Raw genomic sequence first — 25611 nt, forward strand, 5'->3', positions numbered from 1 at the left:
GTTTTAGTTGTGAGTCTGTGGGTTTTGTATATGTTTTAACGCAAATTGATAACAATCCTATTAATTTAGAGCAGCAGAATCTTCATTAAGACTTAAAAGGCCAGCATTTAGAAAATCTGCGTTATCAATTTGTGTTTAATCAGTTAAAGATAATATTTGTGCCATTTTAAATTAAAAGGGTTTGTCGCTTCTCAGTAAGGCGCTATTTCCATATAGCTTCAATTAGAAATTAACCTTATCGACAACCGACAATGTGGTACCTTTTGGTTGAAAACGTCACATTTATTTTCTAAGTTCCTAAATAAAATAATTCGAAGGTCTGATTACACAAATTAGAATAGGAATAGAAATACTACTACTTATTTTTTTTTCATTCTCCCATCAATTCCCCATTGTTAAGATATTTTCCCCCGTTTTCGTTTTTCTGGGAGCTTTTAATTAAGTAGTTTTAATAAGAGTACTTAAGGCGACTCCTCTCCTTTATGAATGTTCTAAAATTAGTGAGTTCATAGTGAGACAAAGTGTCCTACGGATGTCCACATCATATAATTGGGATGGTTCGTTTTCGATTTTTTTATTGGTCTACTGTTTATTTAATTGGTTTTCAAAATGTTGAAGTAAGCTAAACCATTTTTCCTCTTCACACAACCCCGTCTGCTCAGACTCACAACCAAAACCCCCAATATTGAATCTACTCACGGACGCAGGTCGGTAGCTCCTTGGGCGCCCAGGCTCCGTCGGCCTGGCAGTAGCGCTCGGCCTTGCCCACCAGCTCGAAGCCCTGACCGCACTGCACGACGGCGCGGCAGCCGAACGTGTGGCAGTCGGCGGTAACCCAGCCGTGTGGGACGTCGCCGGGCTCGCCGCAGGAGCGGGCTGGAGAAGAAACGAGTAAGGGGAACATTGGCAAGAGGAACACGTGTGGGTTTGTGATTGTATGAAACAAACATGTGAAAAAAGCAGTTTAGGCTTTACACGAAGTCATTGGATTAGTTTTAGTTATGTTGAGTTGAATGTCGATGGTAGCAATTGTTATCAGTCCGGATGCTTGAATGCCACCAGCCAACCTGTTAAAATAACATTGACAAGAACATTTCGAAGTCGTCATCTAATGTTTTTATTTTAGGTAACACCAATATAAAAACGACAGCTTCTTCACGAAACTTTTCAAGGCTTACGTCATGTAGGGTGCTTGTAGACATTATTATGCTTCAGATGCTGATGATAAAAACCATAAACACACACACATATGCACACACAGATACATTTACGCTCACAGCTGATGTCCGGCCGTACCACGACACCTGGTTGTCGATGGCCAGACACTTGGCCCTGGGGAAGCCGTTGGTTACGTAACCGGTGTGGCAGTGGTACTGCACCGTTGCGTCGAGGTCGAAGGTCGCCTGTTCGGGGAGCGCGGAGTGGCGGGCGTGCGAGATGGTGGGACGGTGTGCTATCTCTGTCACTCTTAACTAGCGATTACACCAGCAGCACTAGTGTTGTCACTGTCACTCTTTACACATTTTTTTTTTTATTTTTTTTATTTATTTTTTATTCATTACATTTCACAGCATAACAGTGATCCAAAGCACTGTGAAACCAATAGACATTTCATACACATAGTACACAAATCTAAACTAACATATAACAGAAGAAGGCCGTTCATTCCTCGTCTCGCAGAACCTCAAGCATTCATAACACACGTCCAACCATCCACTCGCAAACACATCACAGTTTGGTGCTGATTCGAGGAGTGAGTTTAGCAGGTGCAAGGCTTGAACAAGCGGTGATTTACGGCGGGACACAGTTCGTACTGGTGGCAGCGCTAACAAATGGCGACAACGCGGTCGAAAGAGAACTCTAGTCGGTGAGGGAACATATAGACGCAGCAACTGAGCTACTAGTTCGGGGCAGTCAGAATCCATGAGATCCCAAGCAATAGTGCTATCTCTGACAGTGTTAACCAGAGATGGTCTTGCTTTGGTAGTGCTGTCTCTGTCAGTCTTAACTAGCTTGGGTCTTGCTCTGGTAGTTCTATCTCTGTCAGTGTTATGTGATGTACTCACGCTCACAGCTGATGTCCGGGCCGTACCACGACGCCTGGTTGTCGATGGCCAGACACTTGGCCCTGGGGAAGCCGTTGGTCACGTAACCGGTGTGGCAGTGGTACTGCACCGTGGCGTCGAGGTCGAAGGTCGCCTGCTCGGGGAGCGCGGAGTGGCGGGCGTGCGAGATGGTGGGGGGTTGCAGGCAGTAGACTGGGGAAAGTGCGGGGTTGAGTGCATGGTCAAATACATATTAAAGGGTATCGAAAATAGAATCCATCTAAGCTAACTTTGCACCGATTTAACAGAACAGTGAGGGAGTGTCATATTTTCATAGAAATTTAACATTACTTCACCTTTGTAAATTCTATGAAATTCCATGAGATTCCAGAATTTCGAGGAAATAAATACTTCTGAAAATGTAGACTTTTGGTCCGGTGATAGATTCTCTTGGCTAATTACTTAATAATATTACTTTTTTTACGTCAAACTAAAGAGCCTTCGTTTATTAGCAATATCAGAAAGTTCAAAGAGTAACCTTTAAAAGAGTAAATCTATTAAATTTTCTTTTTATATCAATTGGCGATGAACAGAAGCTTTTGGAGGAACCTGGGGCCTACAGCAAAATCGAAATTTAGTTATCTCTCTCTATCACTCTTACATATTCGAGCGATCGATAGAGAAGCAGATAACTAAATTTCGATTTTTACGGTAGACCCACTGGTCTTCAACAGAAGGACATGATGTGACAATCTTCCTTACATTATGTTCTTTTAATTACCGACAATATTTTGCGATGTGAATATATAGGTCATACTGAGCAACTATTACTATGGGACCAAGCCCGAATGTTTTTTTTTGGAAATCACGTTTGCTTCCTCAAATTTGCTCACAGACAAATTTCAATGAACCCCAAATATCACAATCTATTTGATTTTCCGAAGAACATTAGGTTACCATCTTCCCTTCTTCGTAAGTTGGGTGAAATACAAGGTACAAGGTTTTATTAAAAGTGAAGAGAATATTTCAGACAGTTCATTATTAGTTTCATTAAGCTTTTACGAAGATAACGTAAAAATAATAATGACTTAGGTAATACCGAAAATTATTATTTAAACACAGAAAACCAGGGAGTAAAATTAATCAGGAATGTTAATTTCCATAGGTACAGCACCGGGTGTTTCTATATCATCATTGTAGGTGGCGCTATTTACTTTTTTTGCATTTTAACTTTGTGATTATGAAAACTGTTACGTTACGGCTATTTATGATTTAGGAAGTTATAAATGAACTTGCCTGGCCGCTGTCTCAGACAGTAAGGTACAAGGAAAGCATAATAAATAAGCTTTTTTCTAAAAGCGAAGCGAAGGCAAAAATATAAGTCGTATTTCTCAACCGATTATCGTGAAAAATTGTGAGCAGGTTCGATAATTAAGTACATGCAACTTTTGTTGATTCAGTTTTTGGATATCTGTCAAAATGATGGAGCACTGTGGGTCCGCGAAGTCTACAGTTGACAGACTTGGGTCTCTATTGTTTCCCATATAGTTTTAAGTCATAATGTATTGTTTGTCCACATTTTCGTTAGTCATAATTTGGTTTTTCTCAGAAACGCTTAACTTTTCAGGATTGCCATAAAACAAACCTAACCTAACCTATAACCTGAGGAAAATCCTGAAAAGTTAACGGTTTCAGAATTATGACAAATGATAATATGACAATCATTACATTATGACTTTCAATAATTATGTTAAATAAAGGGACCCCTGACAGACCTACTAGACATGGGGGATAAATAACGTCACGGTGACTTTGTCACCCTGACTTCGCCATCAAAAGGTGTCTCTGTACTCACACAAAAAACGTTCCTACTGTTCCTAGCGCATCCTAAGCCGGTAAAAGTGCGAAGGTTATTTTGGAAATTACTTGTGAGATAACGGTGTGACAAAAACACGGTATAATATCACCGCGACAATATCATATGGTGATATGAGTAACAGGCGTGACATAATCACGTTGAAATAAAAGTGTGACAAAAAAACGTTCATTACAGGACCGTGACGTGTCACGTGCGTGTCACATATATCATGCAGTGACACGGGTAACAGGTTGTACAATAAATTGCCTGAAGAAATTAATAAAGAAGAAAAAGAAACTACTTTTGCGAAGAAATTAAAACAAATGCTTGTAACAAAAACCTACTATTCTGTAAATTAATATTTAAGCGACCAACTATAAAAAGTAATTTTTTGTTTAATAAGATAGTTACAGTTGTTACCTTGTGTAAAAAAAAACATTAGTTTAAGTTAGCTTAAGTTACTTTTAAGAATTGCCATGCCCTAACGGGGCTCATGTTTGATACTTTTATCTTATAAGAACCTATGTACAACAACATGAAAGCAAATAAACTACTTGAATACTTGACAAAGTCACGATGACTTTTCACTGTGACTTTTTTGGAACGGGATCGTCAGTCACTGATATCAAAATGACACGCTTTTCCCCATGTCTAAGACCTACTAGTATTTAATTTTACCACCTACACCTACAGTAATGATGAGGCACGCCGCACGCGGAACACGCAGGTTTGTCAGTCTTACATTATTTACTAGCCTCTAACCAAAATTTGAAATATACAATTTTAAAGGAGATATCAGGTGTCAGAATTTCAGAATTTTCAGATAATATTGAAGGTGAATTCTCGAAACATAATTTATATTCCACGAAGATATTTTACGGCCTGGGGCGACTTAGACGGTATTTCAGTACTTATTTGATGGATAGAGATAGGTTTTAGGGGTTCTTGGGGCGTGATAAATATGGAGATAGGTTTTAGGACTGTGGTGGTTTACTCGTGCCTATCATCATATCGCGGTGTAATGGGTGCAATTTGAAAATATTTAGATGAGTACGGTTTCACTCACTATTAATTTTAGTCGCTTTTGGCGACATGTTTCGGATTCTTTGGGAATCATTCCGCAGGCACGAGTGTCCGCGGCGGTTGTACGTCGTGAGTGAAACCGTACTGATCTATAGATATTTATATTTTGAAATATGTCTCACGATAGTAAGTTCTATTGGGTGCAATTTGGTTTGACGTTTAGTAAGTGTGAGGACAAGTGAAATTCTGGTATTACATGTTATATTTTTAAATACACTCATGGACAAATTTAGAGCAACGCAATATTTTCTTGACCTCTCGCAAATTGCGCGTTTCATAAAAACATGCCACTTTCATATATTTGGTATTTTGTCATAAATTTTGTATGATTTCTACTCAGAATCAAGAGCTCTTTCTTTCCTAATGAGATAAAAAAATGTCCAAAGGTTTTTTTCATTTGTGTTACCATTTCCCCATATACTTTGTATGGCGGTAACAAAATGGAACGTTTGAAAAATGTATGGAAATTTTGGGACACTTTTTTTCTCCTATAAGGATGAAAAGGGCTCGCGATCCTGAATAAAAATAACACAAGTGGCATTTTTTTTATTGACTACACAGTTTGATCGGCATACTGACCAGCGACTGCTTTTTAGGGTTCCGTACCCAAAGGGTAAAAACGGGACCCTATTACTAAGACTCCGCTGTCTGTCTGTCCGTCTGTCACCATGCTGTATCTCATGAACCGTGATAGCTAGACAGTTGACGTTTTCACCGATGATGTATTTCTGTTGCCGATATAACAACAAATACTAAAAACAGAATAAAATAAATATTTAAGTTGGGCTCCCATACAACAAACATTATTTTTTTGCATAATGGTACGGAACCCTTCGTGCGCGAGTCCGATTCGCATTATGCCGGTTTTTTTTATGAGAAAATTGGTGACGTGGCCTACAGGGCCACGTTGTTGTATGGGAGCCCCACTTAAATATTTATTTTATTCTGTTTTTAGTATTTGTTGTTATAGCGGCAACAGAAATACATCATCTGTGAAAATTTCAACTGTCTAGCTATCACGGTTCATGAGATACAGCCTGGTGACAGACGGACAGACAGCGGTGTCTTAGTAATAGGGTCCCTTTTTTACCCTTTGGGTGCGGAACCCTAAAAACGTCAACATGAGTGACTTACTGTTCTTTTTGCACGCTGGCGGCATTCCGGCCCAGGAACCATCGGCTTGGCAGCTCCGGCTTGCCAGCCCCACCACGTGGAAGCCGTGTGTGCAGGTGTACACGGCCCTGGGAAAATAAGACGAGAAATCAACATTAGGGTCCTACTGTTGATGATATCCAATCTAAGGCCCAAATTAATTCCAATCCAATTTAATTGACTAATGTAAAAGCGGGCGGAGCGGCGGAAAGCGCCGAAATTTTAAAACGTAATAAACTTAAGAGCCTCGGTAGAGAGTATCATTTCGTTCCATTTGGAGTTGAAACTCTAGGCACAGAATAAGTAATAGTATTATCATACAGAACGGCCACGCACCGCCCCGCCCCGATTGGAACTACCTCGCCTCGCAACACCAGATTGACGACCTTTTGCCGACCGCTCAGTACTGTTTTTAAGCAACTTACTCACACAATGACGCATGCCGCGTGTACAGACGTATATATCTTGTATGTAAATAAAGATTATTCCAATCTAGGTCCCAATTTGATTTACGACCGCGAAGTGGTCACCTATTAGCTGTGCCTAAAACACGCACTATGTTTCATGGCAAATCACCACTTGTCCGCGCTCTACAACATATCAACGCGTTTCTCGCATCAGCACCGGAATGTGATGTATTTGCAAGTAATTGGATGGATCTGTGTAAAGAGTGTATGAAGTACTGTGAGGCGATGGATATTCAAGAAAAATAAAACTGAGGGCCTTAACAATTTAATTACAAATAACTTGTCTACTGTTGTAAATTGGTTAATATGCTCAATCTAACTACAAACATTAAAAAAAGATAATTATTGTACTTAATTGTAATTTATTTAGTTATTAAGTTTAGTTGTTAAGTAACATGTCCTATATTGTATGCCCTAGCAGGGTATCATGTACCTACTAAGACTAAAATGTCAGACCTTAATGCACTGATGAACATGATAACAATGGATTAAATGAATATGAATATGAATATGAATATGAATATAAATAAAATGTGTGCACTTTAGAAACATAAGAACTGAAAGTGTAAGGCTAGACATAAAATCAAATAACTTGTCTGTTCTGGCTGTAAATGAAACTAAATGTCTGTGTATCTATGTGGATGAGAACTTAAATTGGAAAAAACATGTTGACTTTCTCTGCAACAAACTTAGTAGCTTCGCTTTTGCTCTGAAAGGCTTGAAAAATATTTCTACACAAAAAGCGGCTTTGCAGGCGTATCATGCGTTTTTCCAATCTCACGTCCTCTATGGGTTAGCTGTATGGGGTAGTTGTAACAAAGTCCATCGTCTGTTTATACTACAAAAGAGATGTGTACGTATTTTAGTTGGCAGCAAATCTAACCGAGTCGTGCAGAGCCTCCTTTAAAAAATTAGGTCTGGCCACTCTCTCTGCACTGTATATAATAGAACTCTGCAAACTAGTTCGCCGGCATGTAAATAAATTTCCTGCAAAAAATAACTTGAATAGCGACAGACTAAACTCAATGTTTGCTCACGACATTCTGGCTCCTGTTGCTACGGGAGCAATCTACCAGCGTAGCACTATCTATGTTGCCCGTACAAATTAACTCACTCAATGACTTGAAGTTTTTGACAGAACTTAAAAAAAATGTCATTGAATTATGCCCCTACAGCTTAAGGCCGTTCCATCGGTTTGCCGCTGTCACTTTCACATTTCGCAAGAAAGAACGGGAAAGATCATACGCGCCAAGTGTCAATTTTGATCGAATTTTGACGATTTTTATTTATTTTAAAAACTTTACCTTACAATATCGAAATTCGAAAGCTATGAAATTACTATTTAAGTTAAGATTGTTTTTTCTTCTTTTTTTGTTTATAGTATCAACGAGTAAATAACCGAGTAAAGTAGGATTAAAAGTCCGAGTTAGAGGTTACTTTGGGAATCAATTGTATCGAGCGAAGTGTCATAATTCGTGTATCGGAAGCTATGTTGTTAAAGATAATATAGTCAAGAACTACATATATTTTTTCCACGTCCACGAATATCAACGCCTCTTAGAAAAACGTGATCATATAAGGAGGAGGAGTTAAGTGAATACTATAATATAAACTGTTAGTTAATAAGTATGTAAATATGTAGCTACACCCACCGGGTAAAATTGTATTAATTCTCACTATCTTTGTCTAACATCAACATGTACACATACAATTTATGGCTATTAAATAAAAAATATAAAAAATGTGTGATTACACGTAATAAAAATATACATTCATTATTTTATGGTAAGCAGGTACGATATTTACTTATCGCCGAAGAACCTGCCAGTGACAGCCACCTTTCCGTTTTCTGGTTCCTCCAGCTCCGGACATTCGCGATCTGCGGACAAACAAACAGTAGGTAAGTATAATAAACCACATTATTATGGGGCAGAAAGGTTCATAGACCAGAACCAAAAGCCTATGTTCAAGCAGTGAGGTCTTTTATACTTTATACGATACCATAAGGCATCGCTAGGAGCTAATCGAACAAAGTTGATGATAGATAATACCTACCGGCGGACATTTTAAAGCCCTTTCTTAATGTCAAAACTTTTTCATAAATACCAGCATAATACGGCCAAAATAATCAGTCAAAAGATTTAATTAAATTTGTACTGTCGCGACGAATGCTCGTAATTTATTATCGTCATAATACGAGAAGTAATTTTAAAGATTTGTTTCAACTCGGAAAGTATTAGTGAAACGCCTGATGTAACTGTCATGGCAATGTCGCTTATTGCATATTCTGCTTTGATTAAAACGTGGCTGTTATAATTTCTTTGTAGAAGCAACAATAGTATTGAAAGCGGGTCATTTCAAAGATATTTTTGGAAATCAACTCTTTTTCAGTTCTCACGAGTAGGTATTCCTACACTCTTCAAATGTAATAAAACGTGGGCTATTGCTTTAAAAGCACATTCGGATTAAGGTATAGATTTATTTAATTTATGAAGATCCCACATACATACAGTTAGGACTTAGGAGCAAAAGTGAGTCAATAGTAGGACCTTAGTAAAATACAACTTAAAAATAAAATGCTACGGTATCCTCAATATGTATGATAACGTAAAAGAATTCATTGCAAACATAATTTGTTACCAATTTCATGTAAATTAGAAATACATCACAAAATAGTAAACATTGCAGAATAAGCAACCAATTGTCACTTACCACCTAAGACACTATTGTACCTACTTATTCTTTGCAAATAAATACTTACTTACTTACTTATTGGTTCAGTTATGCTAAGTTTACAGACTACTATATAAAATCATAAATCTTCTCGTAGTCAAACTAACTCAGACACTTCAGACGAGCTATTTTAGCCAAAGTACTTATATTTTTAAAGATAATAAAGTTTAAAACTCGATGTAAAGTTGAAACTTGAAACTGACTATGAAGAGAACATTTTAAAATGTCGGCCGAATAGTGTTGGGCGCATGCAAAATAGCCGATTTTTTATTCAGCAATAAATTTGCATAGTATTAATGTTTATTTATTAGTATTTTGTGCACCAATGAATACTAAGGGCTAAAGTTCCTAAGAATTAAACGGCCGAAGTGACGAGTTTTGTAATACTTACTAGGCCGGAGAAATTATGCAACAAAATTTTCTATGACAGCACACTTTATAGACCGCTAGCCAGGCACAAATTTCGTCAGTCATCGCCTCCCGGGCGAAAACTTGTAAAGCGGTTAACGGCTATGTATGATCATATATTACAATACTCTTTGGTCCCAGAGCCTACCTAGCGCCACCGGAGAGATTAGGAACTATTATTTACAGCTGAAAGCTGGTCACTTTTGCAACAGTTCTGCCATAAGAGATTGTCATCCATTAACTATACCGTCCATAGTACGGGTATTATGTTACTTGAATATTCATATCAATTTGGGGTTGAAACCCTGGGGCCGTGGGGGCCAAGTGCGCACCGACTCCACAAGGAGATATCGGGGCGTCTTATTGAGGCTTCCGGTGACCAGAGGGCTGGTCACTATTTCGCGCAGCGCATCAGTATAGCTATACAGCGCGGAAATGCGCCCAGCCTTCTGGGCACCCTACCACACGACCGAGACCTAGGTCAGATTTTTTATTTGTAATTTTTTTTTTTTTTTTTTATTATGTTTTTAGTTCACTTTATTGTAATTTTAATGAATAATTTTATCAAATTTCATGTTACTTCAGAATATTGTTTTAAAATAGTGTAACTTTGATTTTCTGGCTAAGTTCGTGTGACTAAAGTAGAGTTGTTAAAGTAAAGGTATTTTTTTTTTCTAATGCTATTTAGTTTTAACTTAGTTTTTTGCACCTAATTGGTTAATTTATGTGTCATTTCTCCACTACCTAAAGGTTGTCTTGAAGCGATCGCTCTTTAGCGATAAGGCCGCCTATTGTCACCTCTGTCTTCATGTATTATTTGTGTTTCCATGTATATTTTTCACGCAAAATAGGCGCCAGTCGTCGAGTTGCGGAGAATCGCCCGAACTACAATACAATACAATATATGTACATTTATTCTGAGGTTGTGCAATAAAGAGGATTTGTATTGTATTGTATTGTTTTTGTATTCGTGCAGGTCCATTTCGTCGGCGAAAGTTTTCGTCAGTCGCTCGCTCGGCAAGAAATGCCCCTTACTCCCCACTCGAGCTTCAATCTTCGTAACAAAAGAGTCAAAGCTGACCTTCTGAAGTATTCAGACTCGAGAGCTCGATGTGGCCTTGAACAACGGTGCTGCTTATTATGTAAAATTTAAGAGGATATAATAGGAGCGGTACTGTCAAAGTAAATTTGTTAACCACAGTAAATTCCCTGCCATCTATCGACACACTTTAAAACTAAAAATAAATATTTATAAAAATACGATAAAATTTATTTAAATATGGATAAATGATTCTTTATTCGCATTAATTATTTTTATATGATTTTGACCCATGTTCTTTCACTGATATGCGTTAAAATTGTTAAATAACAAACGAAACCGTCAACGCCCTCCATACGAGAGTAGGCCAAAGGTAGTGGCGCCATCAGATCGAGAATCAAATTTTCGTGATTTTCGAGGCACGTTTTTTCCTTAGAGTTATATCTATCTTTGGTAAAATTAATTTGCAAAATTAGGTACGTGATTTATTGCACACTAGCGGCCCGCCCCGGCTTCACGCGGGTAGTTCAACAAATTTACACAAAACCTTTACATATTACTTTATATACGTAAAAACCTCCCTCTTGAATCACTCTATCTACTAAAATAAAACCGGCCAAGTGCGAGTCGGACTCTCCCACCGAGGGTTCCGTACTTTTTAGTAAAAGGTCCACAGCTAACTCAAACAACTACCCCAAGCGACCCCTAGGGTCTTATACTCATAACTCTCAAACTACTGATTGATTCTCTTAACTTAGACATATAGGTTAAATCACTAACACAAGCAAATTACATCCTTATTCCAATACCATAAAGTCCATTACGTTGAACTTCAACACTTAAGGTGCCGTAGGTTCAGAGAGCGGAATTTAAAGAAAATCTTACGGTTTTTTTTAGATCATAATACGGTTTTAACTAAGAAACTCCCGTGAGACTCAAACATATTAAAATTGGGATGTTGACAATTTTTTTTGAACTTTTTTTTTTATGTGATATTGATGGGAAGCAGTCATCGTCGCCCATGGACGTAAGCAACATCACAGGAGCCACTTAAGCATTGCCGACCCTTGAGAACCCTAAATACCCGCTTCTTGAAGAAGAACTGTTTTCATTTTATAGATAGACACGTAATTTTTATTCATTAATTTTTAATAACTCGACTTTAATTAGTTTAAGATAAGGTAAGATAAGATAAGATAATATTTATTGAATAACTGTGTACTGTGTGTGTGTGTGCGCAAAAACGCTCCAAGCTCTCACGTGATCTTGATGACGTAATGATGAGATAAACAAACTGCTGTCAGTGCCAGAGGACCACCTGACAACTTATCTGCGCGTATTTTCTCACACAGTGACGTCACGCGGTCCGATTTGCGTCTGCAGTCACGTGATGCTGGGCATTATTTTAAATACTTTTAATTATTTTTAATTAATTTTTTATGCATATTTATTTACACTTACAAAATATGATGTTCAGCATTCTAAGATTCCCTATGGTAAAAACATAACATTTTATATATTCGCGAATCATGTCAACATCCCTATTATTTTAAATCGGGTTTCTCACGTATACGTCGGGTATTCGACTTAATAATACGTAAGTGACCCGTTTTAGCATAGTACGGTTGCCAAGAATGTTATTTGTAATCTTGAGGATTTTCTCTAGTGAATTCATAGATTCGAATCCAGATTTTTAGACTTTCGCTCAATGTAAAAAAATCACGATCATCGGTCTAAAACGCACTTTTAAAATCTGTAACAATTTATACAAAAGCTAAAAATATGAAAATTGCTTGTGCTATTTTATTTTTAAGGGGACTCATTTTTATTTTTTTTGTTAAAACTTACATCAAATTAAAATTCAAAAATATCCGCGGTTCAGAGCAAGCACATCGCTTACGCTCAGTGAGAGTGAGAGAAGAACCCGAACCTACGGGGCCTTAAGGTTGTTTAAGGGTAAAATTTGTATATCCGTGACCGGAATAAGGGTGGGCGATCATCCCTTCACGTGTATGACAATGAGGTACTTACGCATATTGATTAACGATATTAACCCTTAAATTATCTTCGTGGAAAGTTTAAGGGTCCACACCGGATGCGTATGCAGCTCGTCTCCGGTTAAATGTTACAAGTAGGTACGTTCAGAGACTTTAATTGTGGTATTTTCTATAAAAAGGGACCTTATTGTCGATGGCGCTTACGCCATTATTAACGATGCCCCGATATAAATACAATGCCGCGCGACGCTGTGCGGCGTAAGCGCCATCGACAATAAGGTCCCTTTTCATAGAAAATGCCTCAATTGTTGATCCATTTAGGGTTCATGCTAATTTGGTTGTCAATACTAACGGTAGTAACGGTATAACATGTCCTATGTAAAGTAAAACCTAAATGGCTCAACAATTAAATTCGTGACTGCACCCCTGCATATGCAACTCAAACAATATACCTACTGCGAAGAGAGGCGAAGCCTCAGAATAAGCATAAAGTAACTTATACTAGAGCGGTACTGTCATAGTAAATTTTGTAACCCCGGTAAATTCACTGCCATCTGTTGACACACTTTAAAACTAAAAATGAAGATTTATAAAAATACGATAGAATGTATTTAAATATAGATAAATGATTTTTTTTATTTGCATTAATTATTTTTATGATTTTGACCCATGTTCTTTCATTGATATGCGTTAAAATTGTTAAATAACAAACGAAACCGTCAACGCCATCTATACGACTGTAGGCCAAAACTTGTAGCGCCCTCTGAACGAGAATCAAATTTTCTTGATTTTCGAGGCACGTTTTTTCCTTAGACTGTATCTATCTATTACGGAGTTATATCTATCTTTGAAATAAGTAATAGTATTTCTTACATGGATATAATAGAGAACTTTGCAGTCGAGTACCTTACTTAGGCAACTCAGCAAGCTTCGTTGTCTAAACACGGTACTCGACTGAAAAGCTCTCTATTATATCACGATTGTATAAAATACTATGTTTGTTAAGAACAGAATATTGAAAATATTCTCAAAACCTGCTAAAATTCATTTTGTTGCATCTACTTCGTCCAAGTAAATCTGTGATATTCTCATGAAAGTAGAGTAGGTATTATGGCTGTACTTTTTAACGTAACATTCTGAATGCTAAATTAAGTTCATACGTCGTAAAACACAATAGGTAATAGTTGTGCAGTATATTGACCTTGTTAATAAACGCAAGGCAATACTAAGAGAAGAGATGCATGTTAAACATGTCTTAGATCTCCCGAAACCGCTAAAGTACTTAAAAAATACAACGGATTAATTTCAACTGCCTCAACTTCAATAGCCTGGCGCACGGTGGGGTAACTTTGCCCCTTAGTAAACTATACTAACTATATAGGTACCTACGCTTAGTAATCTGTACGTAGGAGCAAAGATACCCCAAAACAACGAGTAGGTACCTAGTAGGTATGTTCTGCTCCTTAATCATTATAATACTAAAGTTTCGCGTTTTGTACACATAATTAATGTTACTAACGGGTATAACGCGATAAAATTTCATTATTTTACCCTTTTTCCTTATTCATTGTCATTATGTTGATTTTCCGATAAAAATAATGTTAGATACGTTGGTCTGAATATATTTAATAATAAATGGCAGTATATTCTGAATTGTTATACCATTTGATATTACCGGCGAGCGTGTATGAGGAATGTTATGAAAGTGAAGGAAGTTCCTCCGGGAAATAGGCGTGATTATATTAAATAACACTAGACCCTACTCATAGTGTTGTGTTCCTGCCGGTAAGTAAGGTTGCCAGAGCTCAACGAGGGAGAGGAGTGTTAGGGTCGGCAACGCGCGTGTAATATCTCCGGTGTTGCAGGCGTCCATAGGCTACGGTAACTGCTTACCATCAGGCGGGCCATATGCTTGATTGCCACCGACGTGGTATTAAAAAAAATGTATGTACCACTACCTTTTCGGTGAAGGAAAACATTGCGAGGAACATGCATACATCTGCGAAGAAATTCAAAGGTGTATGTGAAGTCCCCAATCCGCGTTGGGCAAGCGTAGGGACTATAGCACATGAGATGAGGCCTGTGCCCAGCAGTGGGACGTATACAGGCTGAATTATTATTATTTTATTCGGAATTTATTTAATTTGGAGCAAATGTGACGTTTTTAACCAAAAGGTACCACATTGTCGCTTGTTGATAAGGTTGATTTCTAATGGAAGCTATATGGAAATAGCGCCTCACTGACAAGCGACAATAAGTACCCTTTTGGTTGAAAATGGCACAAATATTGGAGAAAAGTAGTACCATTTTACGGTACTGCAGCAATACTTATACTGTGTCTCTATCACAGAGCTGGGGTCAGACACGTGAGCTTTAAATCTGCCAGCTGAAAGCTTTTGGTGCCAGCATATGCGACTTTTGGTGCCGCATATGCGACTTTTGGTGCCGCATATGCATATACTTTCAGCTTTGAAGCTGCTGAGGCGGATAACATGAGGCTTGTGAGGTGACTTTTAAAATAGATCATATATTTGCGAGTGCAAGTGTGGGGTACACACAAGAAGGGTTCCGTACAATTTCTAAAAATTGTTATACAAAGAAAATATGTACCTATAGTTTACTACGCAATAGTACATTATGATACAAGTGTGCTAAGTTGGTCATTACACACGAGGCAATATTGTGCACGCGAGCTGTAAGCGAGCGCGCAATAAGAAAGCCGATGTGTGTAATGACCAATGCACACGCGTTTCATACGTTTTTCAACACACTTGCGAGAAAAAAAAGAAACTTTCATATTAATCAAATTTTAATAGTTAAAACAGTTAGTATTGTGTGTTTCATCTGTCATACTCGTACTGCCGGCCGGCCCTCGCTCGCCCCGGCCGCGGGCGCGCCCGTGCCCGCCAGTCCGACCAATTAAAGAAGGCTCCCTTTCCATGCATATTATTAGCAATCAGTTACCTACTTAACTCAGTCGGATAATATAATGAAAAACCACGAGTGGAATAATTCACTGAAAGAGCACGCGTGTTTAATATCTAGGATTATGAGCCAAAAATCGATGGAATAAAAACGTCGTTTTGAGCAAGTGTGTTGAAAAAGAACTTTACTACACTCTTTGCATAATGATAGACATTTTCCCAGTCAAAATGAGAAGTTTCTAAATGTACATAAAGTTACATGTATCACTACGCTATTCCTCCAGAAGTAAAGAGGTCATGACCTATAGAAGTTTTAATATAACTCGTGTCATTCCTATTCCCTTTTCGCGTCACCTTCGGGAGAACATACGGGGGTGTGTTTTAGCAAAACAGTTACGTTTCAAATTGTATGTTCTATTTGTAGTTTGTACTTTGTACCAGTTACTTACTTACTACTTACTTAATCCGTTGGCTCAGCTACCCAAAATGAGACTTGGCCTCCGACACAAGACAGCGCCACTTTTCTCGATCCTGTGCGACCTCTCGCCAATTGGTGACTCGAAGTTCGCGCAGATCCGCCTCCATCCTGTCGCACCAGCGATACCTGGGGCGTCCAATAGGACGTCTTCTTGCTGAGCTTGTATGCTCTTTTCATGTTCCGATCCTCATCCATTCTCTCAAGATGGGCCAACCAACGGAGTCTGTGAGCTTTAGTCTCTGCCATGATGTTAGGTTTAGCCACTGGGTAGGTAGGTAGGTGGTTTAGTACCAGTTACTATTAAATATTCTTTATACGTTCTTATGGAACATTTTTGTTCATCTATTATTAAGGGGCCCACTGATTACCAGTCCGCCGGACGATATCAGCCTATCAGCTAATCGCAAAAGGCCACATCACACTAACAGTTCTCGTTCAGATTTCGGCCTAACGGCTAACACGAACCTGAAACCTGAACCTGAACGTGAAAATATCTGCCATGGTAAATAACATAATTACACAATACAATATTGTTTGAATGTTTTAGGTACATCCACCGTGAATATTATATTACTATGGTTTCCAAAGCACAATGTTTTATAACAGGAAGTACTTAGTGTTCGGGCATTGTAATCTTTTTAATATGAGGGTATGCCGTTTCGGGGCAAATTCGGAGGTAGATTCAACACCTTGACTGTCAATCACTTCGGCTCGGGCGCGGCCTGCAACGCATGTTCCTCTGTGTGTTAATATTTCCAAAATTCGGTATTTCGGTGGTGTTTGCGAACAATCAGTTTACAAGGCGTGTGTGACGACCTCTCAAGGCCCTGGAAGTGCTAGCTAGCTGAAGAAGGACCAGGATCCCCGAAAATCATCGGCGTGTGCTCAAGGTTAGTGGCTATCCCATATTGGTTGATTGCAATGCCTGTCCAAAGTTTTTAATACGTTAGGGTACCTAGGACCAGCTGAGTTATCGAAGGGTTCATAAATACGTGAACACTTAGTTAACTGTTTGAAATGACGGTAGTTTTACATAATTAATCCATTTGATCTGTGATAATGGGTGTTCCGCAAGGGACCCATTCTATTTATTTCGTTGGCATTATAAATCAAAGATTCATTGATTGTATTATTTGTATTAGGTGAACACACATCGTTAACAAATTCGTGAAATTCGTAATGTAGATGGCGTTGTTCGGCCTTGTACACATAGCTGCAAAAGTGCCTACCTATACTTTTTATGAATGGAATTAATTTATATACCTTCGCAGCTTTATGTACATTATCCGGTCACTACGTTTGTCAAAAGTTGACTTTAGACAATTCAGTTTTCACTTCACAAAGCATAGCATATCACAAGAATAGCAGTGTCATCGAGATTGACAAGCTTTTTTTTACACTTTACCAACCTTGTACGATCAATGAATCTTTTGGTATAAAATAAGGTCATAATATTGTGCATTTTTGTAAGGGTTTTCCCCCCGTATGATTATCAGTAGGTAAACGAAGTATTACCGCTCGGGGACTCCCGTCCGGACCTATATTGTTTCACGTGACTGTCCGGACGCGTCCAATTTTGTAATGTCACGTATTCAAAGTCACACGCAAATTAGTCTGTGGGGTGGGAATTCAATAAAGTTGGGTGTGACTTTAGCATAGAATAAGGTTTAATGCTGAAAGTTGCTTAAAACCTCAACATATTATCTAACACTAAGAACAAATTATATTATTTTCAATTATTTTCTAAGAAAATATTTTAATTTGTGGTTTTTCAAGTAGACACACTACTATTTAAACTATAAACTGAAATAAATGTCATATACGAAGGAAAAAATTACCAAAGCTTCCAGTGTCCAGAGCTGGAATCGAACCAGCGTCCCCCGTTTACTGGATACGTGCCTGAACCTAAGTAATATATTGACTTGGAAATTTTGACCCATGCCACCGTGACCGGATATCCGAGCGGTTCAGGCACCTGTACGGTAAACGGGGGACGCTGGTTCGATTCCAGCTCTAGACACTGGAGGCTTTGGTCATTTTTTCCTTCGTATATGACATTTATTTCAGTTTATATTATCTAATAGTTAACAAAGGTTGTCGGTTGTCTATAAAGACGTTTAATTTGCATGTTTATAATAACGTATATTATACGTGACGTGTACAAAGGTTGTCAGTCTGCACCTTTCTAGAAAGGTTTCTGAGACCAGAAGGTTTCCGACACAAAAAAATATCATGTAAAATATATTTTTTACTCAACCCCAAATCCACACATATTTCTTGGTTTTCTACTAAGGATACTTTATATAAATAAATAAATAAATAAATATTATAGGACATTCTTACACAGATTGACTAAGTCCCACAGTAAGCTCAAGAAGGCTTGTGTTGTGGGTACTTAGACAACGATATATATAATATACAAATACATAAATACATAGAAAAACACCCAAGACTTAGGAACAAATATCTGTGCTCATCACACAAATAAATGTCCTTACCGGGATTCGAACCCAGGACCATCGGCTTCACAGGCAGGGTCACTACCCACTAGGCCAGACCGGTCGTCGAAATCGTTATATGGATCTAAGAAACTCGCATAACTCATCGTATAGGTACAGCTCCGTTCTACTATGAGTCAGCAAACCTATTAGCGTAGCACCCCTGCATACAAATATGTTTTGCTGGCTGTACCTCTACCAACAATACAAACATATATTTTTTAAGGCTTATTATTTTCGCGGCGACAGAAAAATTAAAGAGCAGCAAACTATTTGCAACTAAAATAATAACTTGTCAGCGATTAAATATTTTGGCAATCATTTATATTAAATGAGCTTTAAACTAAGGATATTTTAAAATTCAAATAATGGCAGCTAATTTAAGGTAGCAGAAATAATAAACAAGATTACTGAAATCATAGGCGAGGTACTATAAATAATGACTTGGCGACTAATATTAGCAGAAGGATAACAAACTTTATATTAGTGGCAACTACAGGTCTCCATCTAAAAAAGCATTTTGGGCTTTAATTTGCTGGCAGCTTAAATATTAAAATGGGTGCTATATAAAAGTAATGGGGAGTTATTTTTTTAGTTTTCGAAACCATAATGTAATGAAAACGGCGACAAGCGCGTTCGTTTGAAGTGGAGTGCGGGTCGCGTATTTACAAAAGCTAAACTATTTCAGTCACGCCTCAGATTATAATCTAAAATTACACTAAATCAGTAGGTAGGTTAGGTTCGTTAGGTAGCTTTAAATGCCCGAAGGGCAAACAGCCCAGAAATAGGAGCCCCGCGAAGCGGGGCTCCGTCTAGTTAGCTGGCCACTAAATAAAACTATAGACCAAAATTATTATTTATACATGCAATTTTCAGCTTTGATTAAAGCTCTTAAAGTGTCGCACAAAGTATTTTTTTATGACCTTGATTTATTTTATATGCAATCTCCATTGAACAATTAGAGTAGGCCATTTTCAACTTTTTATCCGCTGTCATGTTTCCGCTTAATTAGTTAATTCAGTCGCCAAAACAATAACTCGATGCTAGTTTATATTGAAACAAATCCGAAAATTGATTACTTAGCTGCTACTTTTTACTTTATACTAGTCTCCGCAATTAGTCGCCAACTTATCATTTTTGCTACCCCCTTTAATTTTTTATAAATCCCTAAATCAGATTAATTTGTCGCCGCGATAAATACATGCCATTTTTTAATACAGTTGCTCAAAAAGTGCTACTTTACGTAGCTGTTTAGCATGCGGAAAGTTGGTTTTCTTTTCGCGAACTAGTGCTTTTCACATTTCCTTTTTTTTTAATTTATACTTGTTCCAATTCAACAATTCAATTCAATTTCATTTGTTCAATTGCTTGTTCTGTCGTGTTGGAGGCCAAGACACACTTTGGGTCGCTGCGCCAGAGGAGTAAGTAAGTAAGTAAGTGTTCCAATTCATGACTACTTATTGATGAGTGTTAATATTAGTTTCCTTTAAACGTCGTAATCAACATAAAAACCTACTGTTAATGTAAGAATAACGAAATATACATATTTCATATTTTATTACTTACCTTTTTATTAATATAACACATTTATTTTTTAATATTGAATATTGAAAAACCGTTCTTAATAAGTTGTCTGAATGGAACGGAATAGCTATGGAAAGTAGAGGTAGGAATAGCTGCCGAAACGCCTGTCAAAGAAGAGGCGTTTTTTCTTACTGCAAGCATGTTTTAAGTTTCCAAAGGCAACATTCGATATTGTTTTTATTCCTTACTTGTTGTTATTATTTTTTCGCAACTGTATTAAAAAACGTCGTTCGATACACGTGCGGAAATGTCATTCTTCACTCGTCCCGAGTCTATTTTCATATCTCGGTACTCGTGAAGTAATGACATACTTTCCGCACTAGCATCGAAATGTACTATTTTGTAATTGTAGGTATTTAGTATCCTCTGATAAAAATAACGTTTATTAACTCTTTTAAAAGCGATTACGAGTTAGAAAGAAATTACGTCTCTTAATATTTTTTACTTGGGTCCCAAAAACTTTATAATCTTTCCCGGCCAAGGTCACATCCATTAAACAACAATGAAATCCCCGCCTAAGTGAGTCCGAAGCATTTTGTAAATTTTTTAGCGCCGCTTTTAAAATAGCTTCGTAACAATTCTGGAGTTGAGAAACTTGGCTGCTTCTGCTACGCGAATACTAGTGATGGGAAAATGTATCCACGACAATAACAGATTCGGATGTTTGATTATTTGTGTGCACAGTCAAGGAATATGACTATGCCACTTTTTAGGGTTCCGTACCCAAAGGGTAAAAACAAGACCGTATTACTAAACTCCGCTGTCCGTCTGTCTGTCACCAGGCTGTATCCCATGAACCGTGATAGTTAGTTGAAATTTTTACCGATTATGTATTTCTGTTGCCGCTATAACAACAAATACTAAAAAGTACGGAACCCTCGGTGGGCGAGACCGACCGAACACTATGTACAAATACCTTACTCTGACAGCTGCAAAATTTATTTATTTATTTGCAAACGTTACAACAGACGTGCCCGCGAAATGCCTCGAGTTCGGTCATGATTCATTCGTCGTCTATAGCATTGCTTTAGTATTTCAAGTTTCTAAAATATGCTGCCTAGAAACTAAAAATTTCTACAAAATATTTATCCTTCACGAATACTAAAAATATGGTTGTCTGTAAAGTCGGTTTACGGACGATAATTTTGCGTGATAACGACATAAGAAAACATTGATGAAAAGGCCGTAACGTTACCACGGAGATCTGTCCACAACGTTATCATGGAGACCTGTCCACAACGTGACTTTTTTCGTGCATGCTACCAGTGTTCATCGATTTAGAAGACGTTAACACGTCAAAAAATTTTTGACGTTAAAATATTTTGCACGAAACTTATTGTTGATTGGACGCAAACATTTCTTAAACTAACAAAAGGAATTTTTAGAGTTTTGAATGATTCACGGTTAGTTTCACTAGACTTATATTGACCGGGATATAGACCGTGATTACCTTTTGTATTATTACAAGTGTGAATGCGACCGTTGGTAACGTTGAAAGTGAACGCAGCCGACGCGCAAGAATGAGGGTAGACAGAGCGCTGTCTACACAACTTTGACACCCACCCGCTATCTTCAGTCACCCGTGAACATGATGCATGTAACTGCGTCGAAATATCGGGAGCTCACAAATAATACAAAAGGTAATCACGGTCTATATCCCGGTCAATATAAGTCTAGTGAAAAGGAATTTTTACACCGTGGATATACCTAAATAAAATAAAATAAGTAGGATTACAATAGTCCGGATATTTTTCACTTCGCTAACAAAATTCTTTCCTCCTTGAGCTATTGTTGCAGAATTCTGGAGTTTTAAAGGGAAATCTCTTACTTTTTATAGAAATTCTATTTATCCGTCTGAGTTTGCACAGCAAGGTTTATTGGAAATGCATTTTCTTCGCGAAGTCGTTTATGAAAATGTTTACTTTCTATTCAAAGAAAGATTTGCGTTAGAAAAAAATATATAACAAGAAAGTAAAGGAAGAATAATTTTAAGGTCTTTATCTGTGTTTTGTATACTTCTTTCACAATGCATTTTGTAATGTAATAATGTGTAATGTTGCCTGTATAAAAAAACCGGCCAAGTGCGAGTCGGACTCGCCCACCGAGGGTTCCGTACTTTTTAGTATTTGTTGTTATAGCGGCAACAGAAATACATCATCTGTGAAAATTTCAACTGTCTAGCTATCACGGTTCATGAGATACAGCCTGGTGACAGACGGACAGACGGACAGCGGAGTCTTAGTAATAGGGTCCCGTTTTTACCCTTTGGGTACGGAACCCTAATAAAAAAGATGGGCTGTGTAATGCATTACAACCCAACTACCACAACTGAAACAAATATATATAAATTAATATTTGTCTTCTTCTGATTGTTTAGACTGAAAGTCACGCCAAACGGAAATATTTATAATTTAGTGAGGTCTGTGGTGAACTTGGGGGCCAACGAAGAGTACCTTCCTTACCATTTCCTTGAAAAAACCGGCCAAGTGCGAGTCGGACACGCGCACGAAGGGTTCTGTACCATTACGCAAAAAACAGCAAAAAAATCACGTTTGTTGTATGGGAGCCCCACTTAAATATTTATTTTATTCTGTTTTTAGTATTTGCTGTTATATTAGCGGCAACAAAAATACATCATCTGTGAAAATTTCAACTGTCTAGCTATCACGGTTCATGAGATACAGCCTGGTGACAGACGGACAGACAGCGGAGTCTATAATAGGGTCCCGTTTTTACCCTTTGGGTACGGAACCCTAAAAAATAAGGGCCGACCCGACAACGCAGGAAGCAGAAACTGCGCACCTTTGTTGGCTCCCAAGATCGCCAGATCTTACTGATCCGGATAACTTTCTGGGGGGTTACTGAAACCAAGAAGTGTACAGAACCAGGCGGCCTAGCCAAGGTGATGATCTAGACTTATATTGACCGGGATATAAACCGTGATTACCTTTTGTATTCTTTGCGAGCTCCCGATATTTAACACCCATACCCACCCGATATCTTCAGTCACCCGTGAACATGATGCATGTAACTGCGTCGAAATATCGGGAGCTCACAAATAATACAAAAGGTAATCACGGTCTATATCCCGGTCAATATAAGTCTAGTGAAACTAACCGTGAATCATTCAAAACTCTAAGGTGTTGATCGCTTGCGCTTCGCTATCGAATCGCTATGTGTCTCTCTATCACTCTTCCATATTAGTGTGACAGTGACAGTTGCGTTTCGTTCGCTACGCGTTAGCGATTGGCATGTTGTCTACGTACGCAGACCTAGCAACAAAGACGAATTAAACGCATCCATCGTCAGAGTTATCGAAGCCATACCCCGAGCGACGTTACGAGCCGCGATAAACAACGTTTATATTCTTTAAAACAAATAATTATTCAGAAGTAATGTTTAAACAATATATTGCATAATGTATTTAAACGGATCATAAGTAATGTATATATTCAGAAGTAATGTTTACAAAAATGACTTAACTTATCTTTGTTTGTATAGCAACATTCGTGCGTCACCTTGTACCTATAAATATTGGGCTACAATAATCTATTTCAAAATGTTATAAAATAGTAAAGCAGCAAACCGTAGCAAAGGATACATTCTAAAACTAAGACAACATTTCTACCTGACATAATACTTTTTTGGGTTGCCGCTGGGGAGCAATATTGGACCCCAGTTTTTCCTCATTTGCATAAAGGTGACTCCTAATATAAACGCCAATAAATGGTCACCCTGAAGCTTATACGTTCAGTTTATGAGATACCCAAACTAGATCTCTGTTGTTATCTTAAAATGTTCGTATTGTCCTTTTTCGCCTTTGTACTTCCATCACTGTAATTTATTATTGTAAACCTGTGTTGTGTACAATAAAGTGATTATTACTACTACTTTTTCACTTCTCGTAGGTAATAGTAAAGTTCGTCTTTATATCGAGTTTAGGCTGAATATCATCATATTTTTTATGTTCCAAATTCCAATGCATATAGTAAAATCATTAATGAATACCCTAACTTACTAGCAATTAGCTAATTGTATGTACAGTCTATTATTAGCCATAAATTAGTTAAAACGAGTGTAAAGTAAAAGCATCATCAAAAGCGAGTTAACTCTTTAGTTTACTAAATATTTTTCCACGATTTACAAATCTGTTTCAACTTTAAGCCCGAGAGACTTTATCTAAACTCGGTCAAGAAAAAGCCAGGATTTGTACAAATCCAACCATTTAAAACTTTAAAACAATTCAGGCGGAACTTTTTAAACTTTTCAACGGTAAAACTCCTAGACTAAGAGCTGCCATCTCTCATCATTAGCAAAGTAATATTAAAAAAAAACCGGACAAGTGCGAGTCGGACTCGCCCACCGAGGGTTCCGTACTTCTTAGTATTTGTTATTATAGCGGGCACAGGAATACATCATCTGTGAAATTTCACTGTGCATGAGATACAGCCTGGTGACAGACAGACGGAAAGACAGACGGACAGACGGACAATAGAGTCTTAGTAATAGGGTCCCGTTTTTACCATTTGGGTACGGTACGGAACCCTAATTATTGAAATTCTACTATTAAATAATCCAGCATCTCTCATCATTAGCAAAGTAAAATAATATTTCAATAAATATTCCTTTGCTAATGATGAAAGATGCTGGATTTTTTTGTATTTTTTTGGGGCTAGCTTAGTCTAGGAGTTTTACTGTTGGAAAGTTTAAAAATTTCTGCCTGAATTGTTTTAAAGTTTTAAATAGTTGGATTTGTTCAAATCCTGGCTTTTGCTTAACCGAGTTTGGATACATTTTGTACTAAGTGTTAGAGCTATAATATCGGGAAAATATCGGGAGCTCGAAAACAATACAAAAGGTAATCACGGTCCATATTCCCGGTCGATATAAGTCTAGTGAAACTAACCGTGAATTATTCAAAACTGTTAAAGTAATATTTGTGTTAATTAATATGGACTTTAGCAGCGTGGTATGGGCATGTAATGAGGAGGGATGAATGCCATATAGGCAAAAGAATGTTAGGGATGAATGTTGATGGACGGAGAGCGTATGGTAGACCCAAAAAGCGATGGATGGATTGTGTGAAAGAGGATATGAGAAAGAAAGGAGTGAGTGCTGAGGTGACGAAAGATAGAGGAGAATGGAAGAGAAAAACATGTTGTGCCGACCCCACATAACGTGGGATAAGGGTAGGAAGAAGAAGAATATGGACTTCAGCAAAGTAACGCCTGATTCTATTAGTTATCCAAAAAAGGTCAACAATTTGAAGAACAGTGAGACATGTCTAGTTAATTTGCTATACTATCCTTGTTTCTAGATTCGGGTGTTTGGCAGCTGTTCATTGG

At 37.8% G+C, this 25611-nt stretch overlaps 1 protein-coding gene across 2 annotated transcripts in view; it reads right to left on the minus strand.

Annotated features, from left to right (window-relative positions):
• The window catches only part of LOC134750981 (protein lev-9), a 199751-nt gene that overhangs the window by 25029 nt on the left and 149111 nt on the right, over nt 1–25611 (minus strand). For both annotated transcript variants that reach the window (XM_063686284.1, XM_063686283.1), the window contains exons 4-7: nt 8412–8484; nt 6121–6227; nt 2067–2258; nt 700–876 (exon numbers count right to left, since the gene is read on the minus strand). In XM_063686284.1, the coding sequence (XP_063542354.1) occupies nt 700–876; nt 2067–2258; nt 6121–6227; nt 8412–8484 (549 nt within the window). The remainder of the gene's footprint in view (nt 1–699; nt 877–2066; nt 2259–6120; nt 6228–8411; nt 8485–25611) is intronic.

Source organism: Cydia strobilella, chromosome 21 (genome assembly GCF_947568885.1).
Source record: "Cydia strobilella chromosome 21, ilCydStro3.1, whole genome shotgun sequence".
Classification (NCBI taxonomy): Eukaryota; Metazoa; Arthropoda; class Insecta; order Lepidoptera; family Tortricidae; genus Cydia; species Cydia strobilella.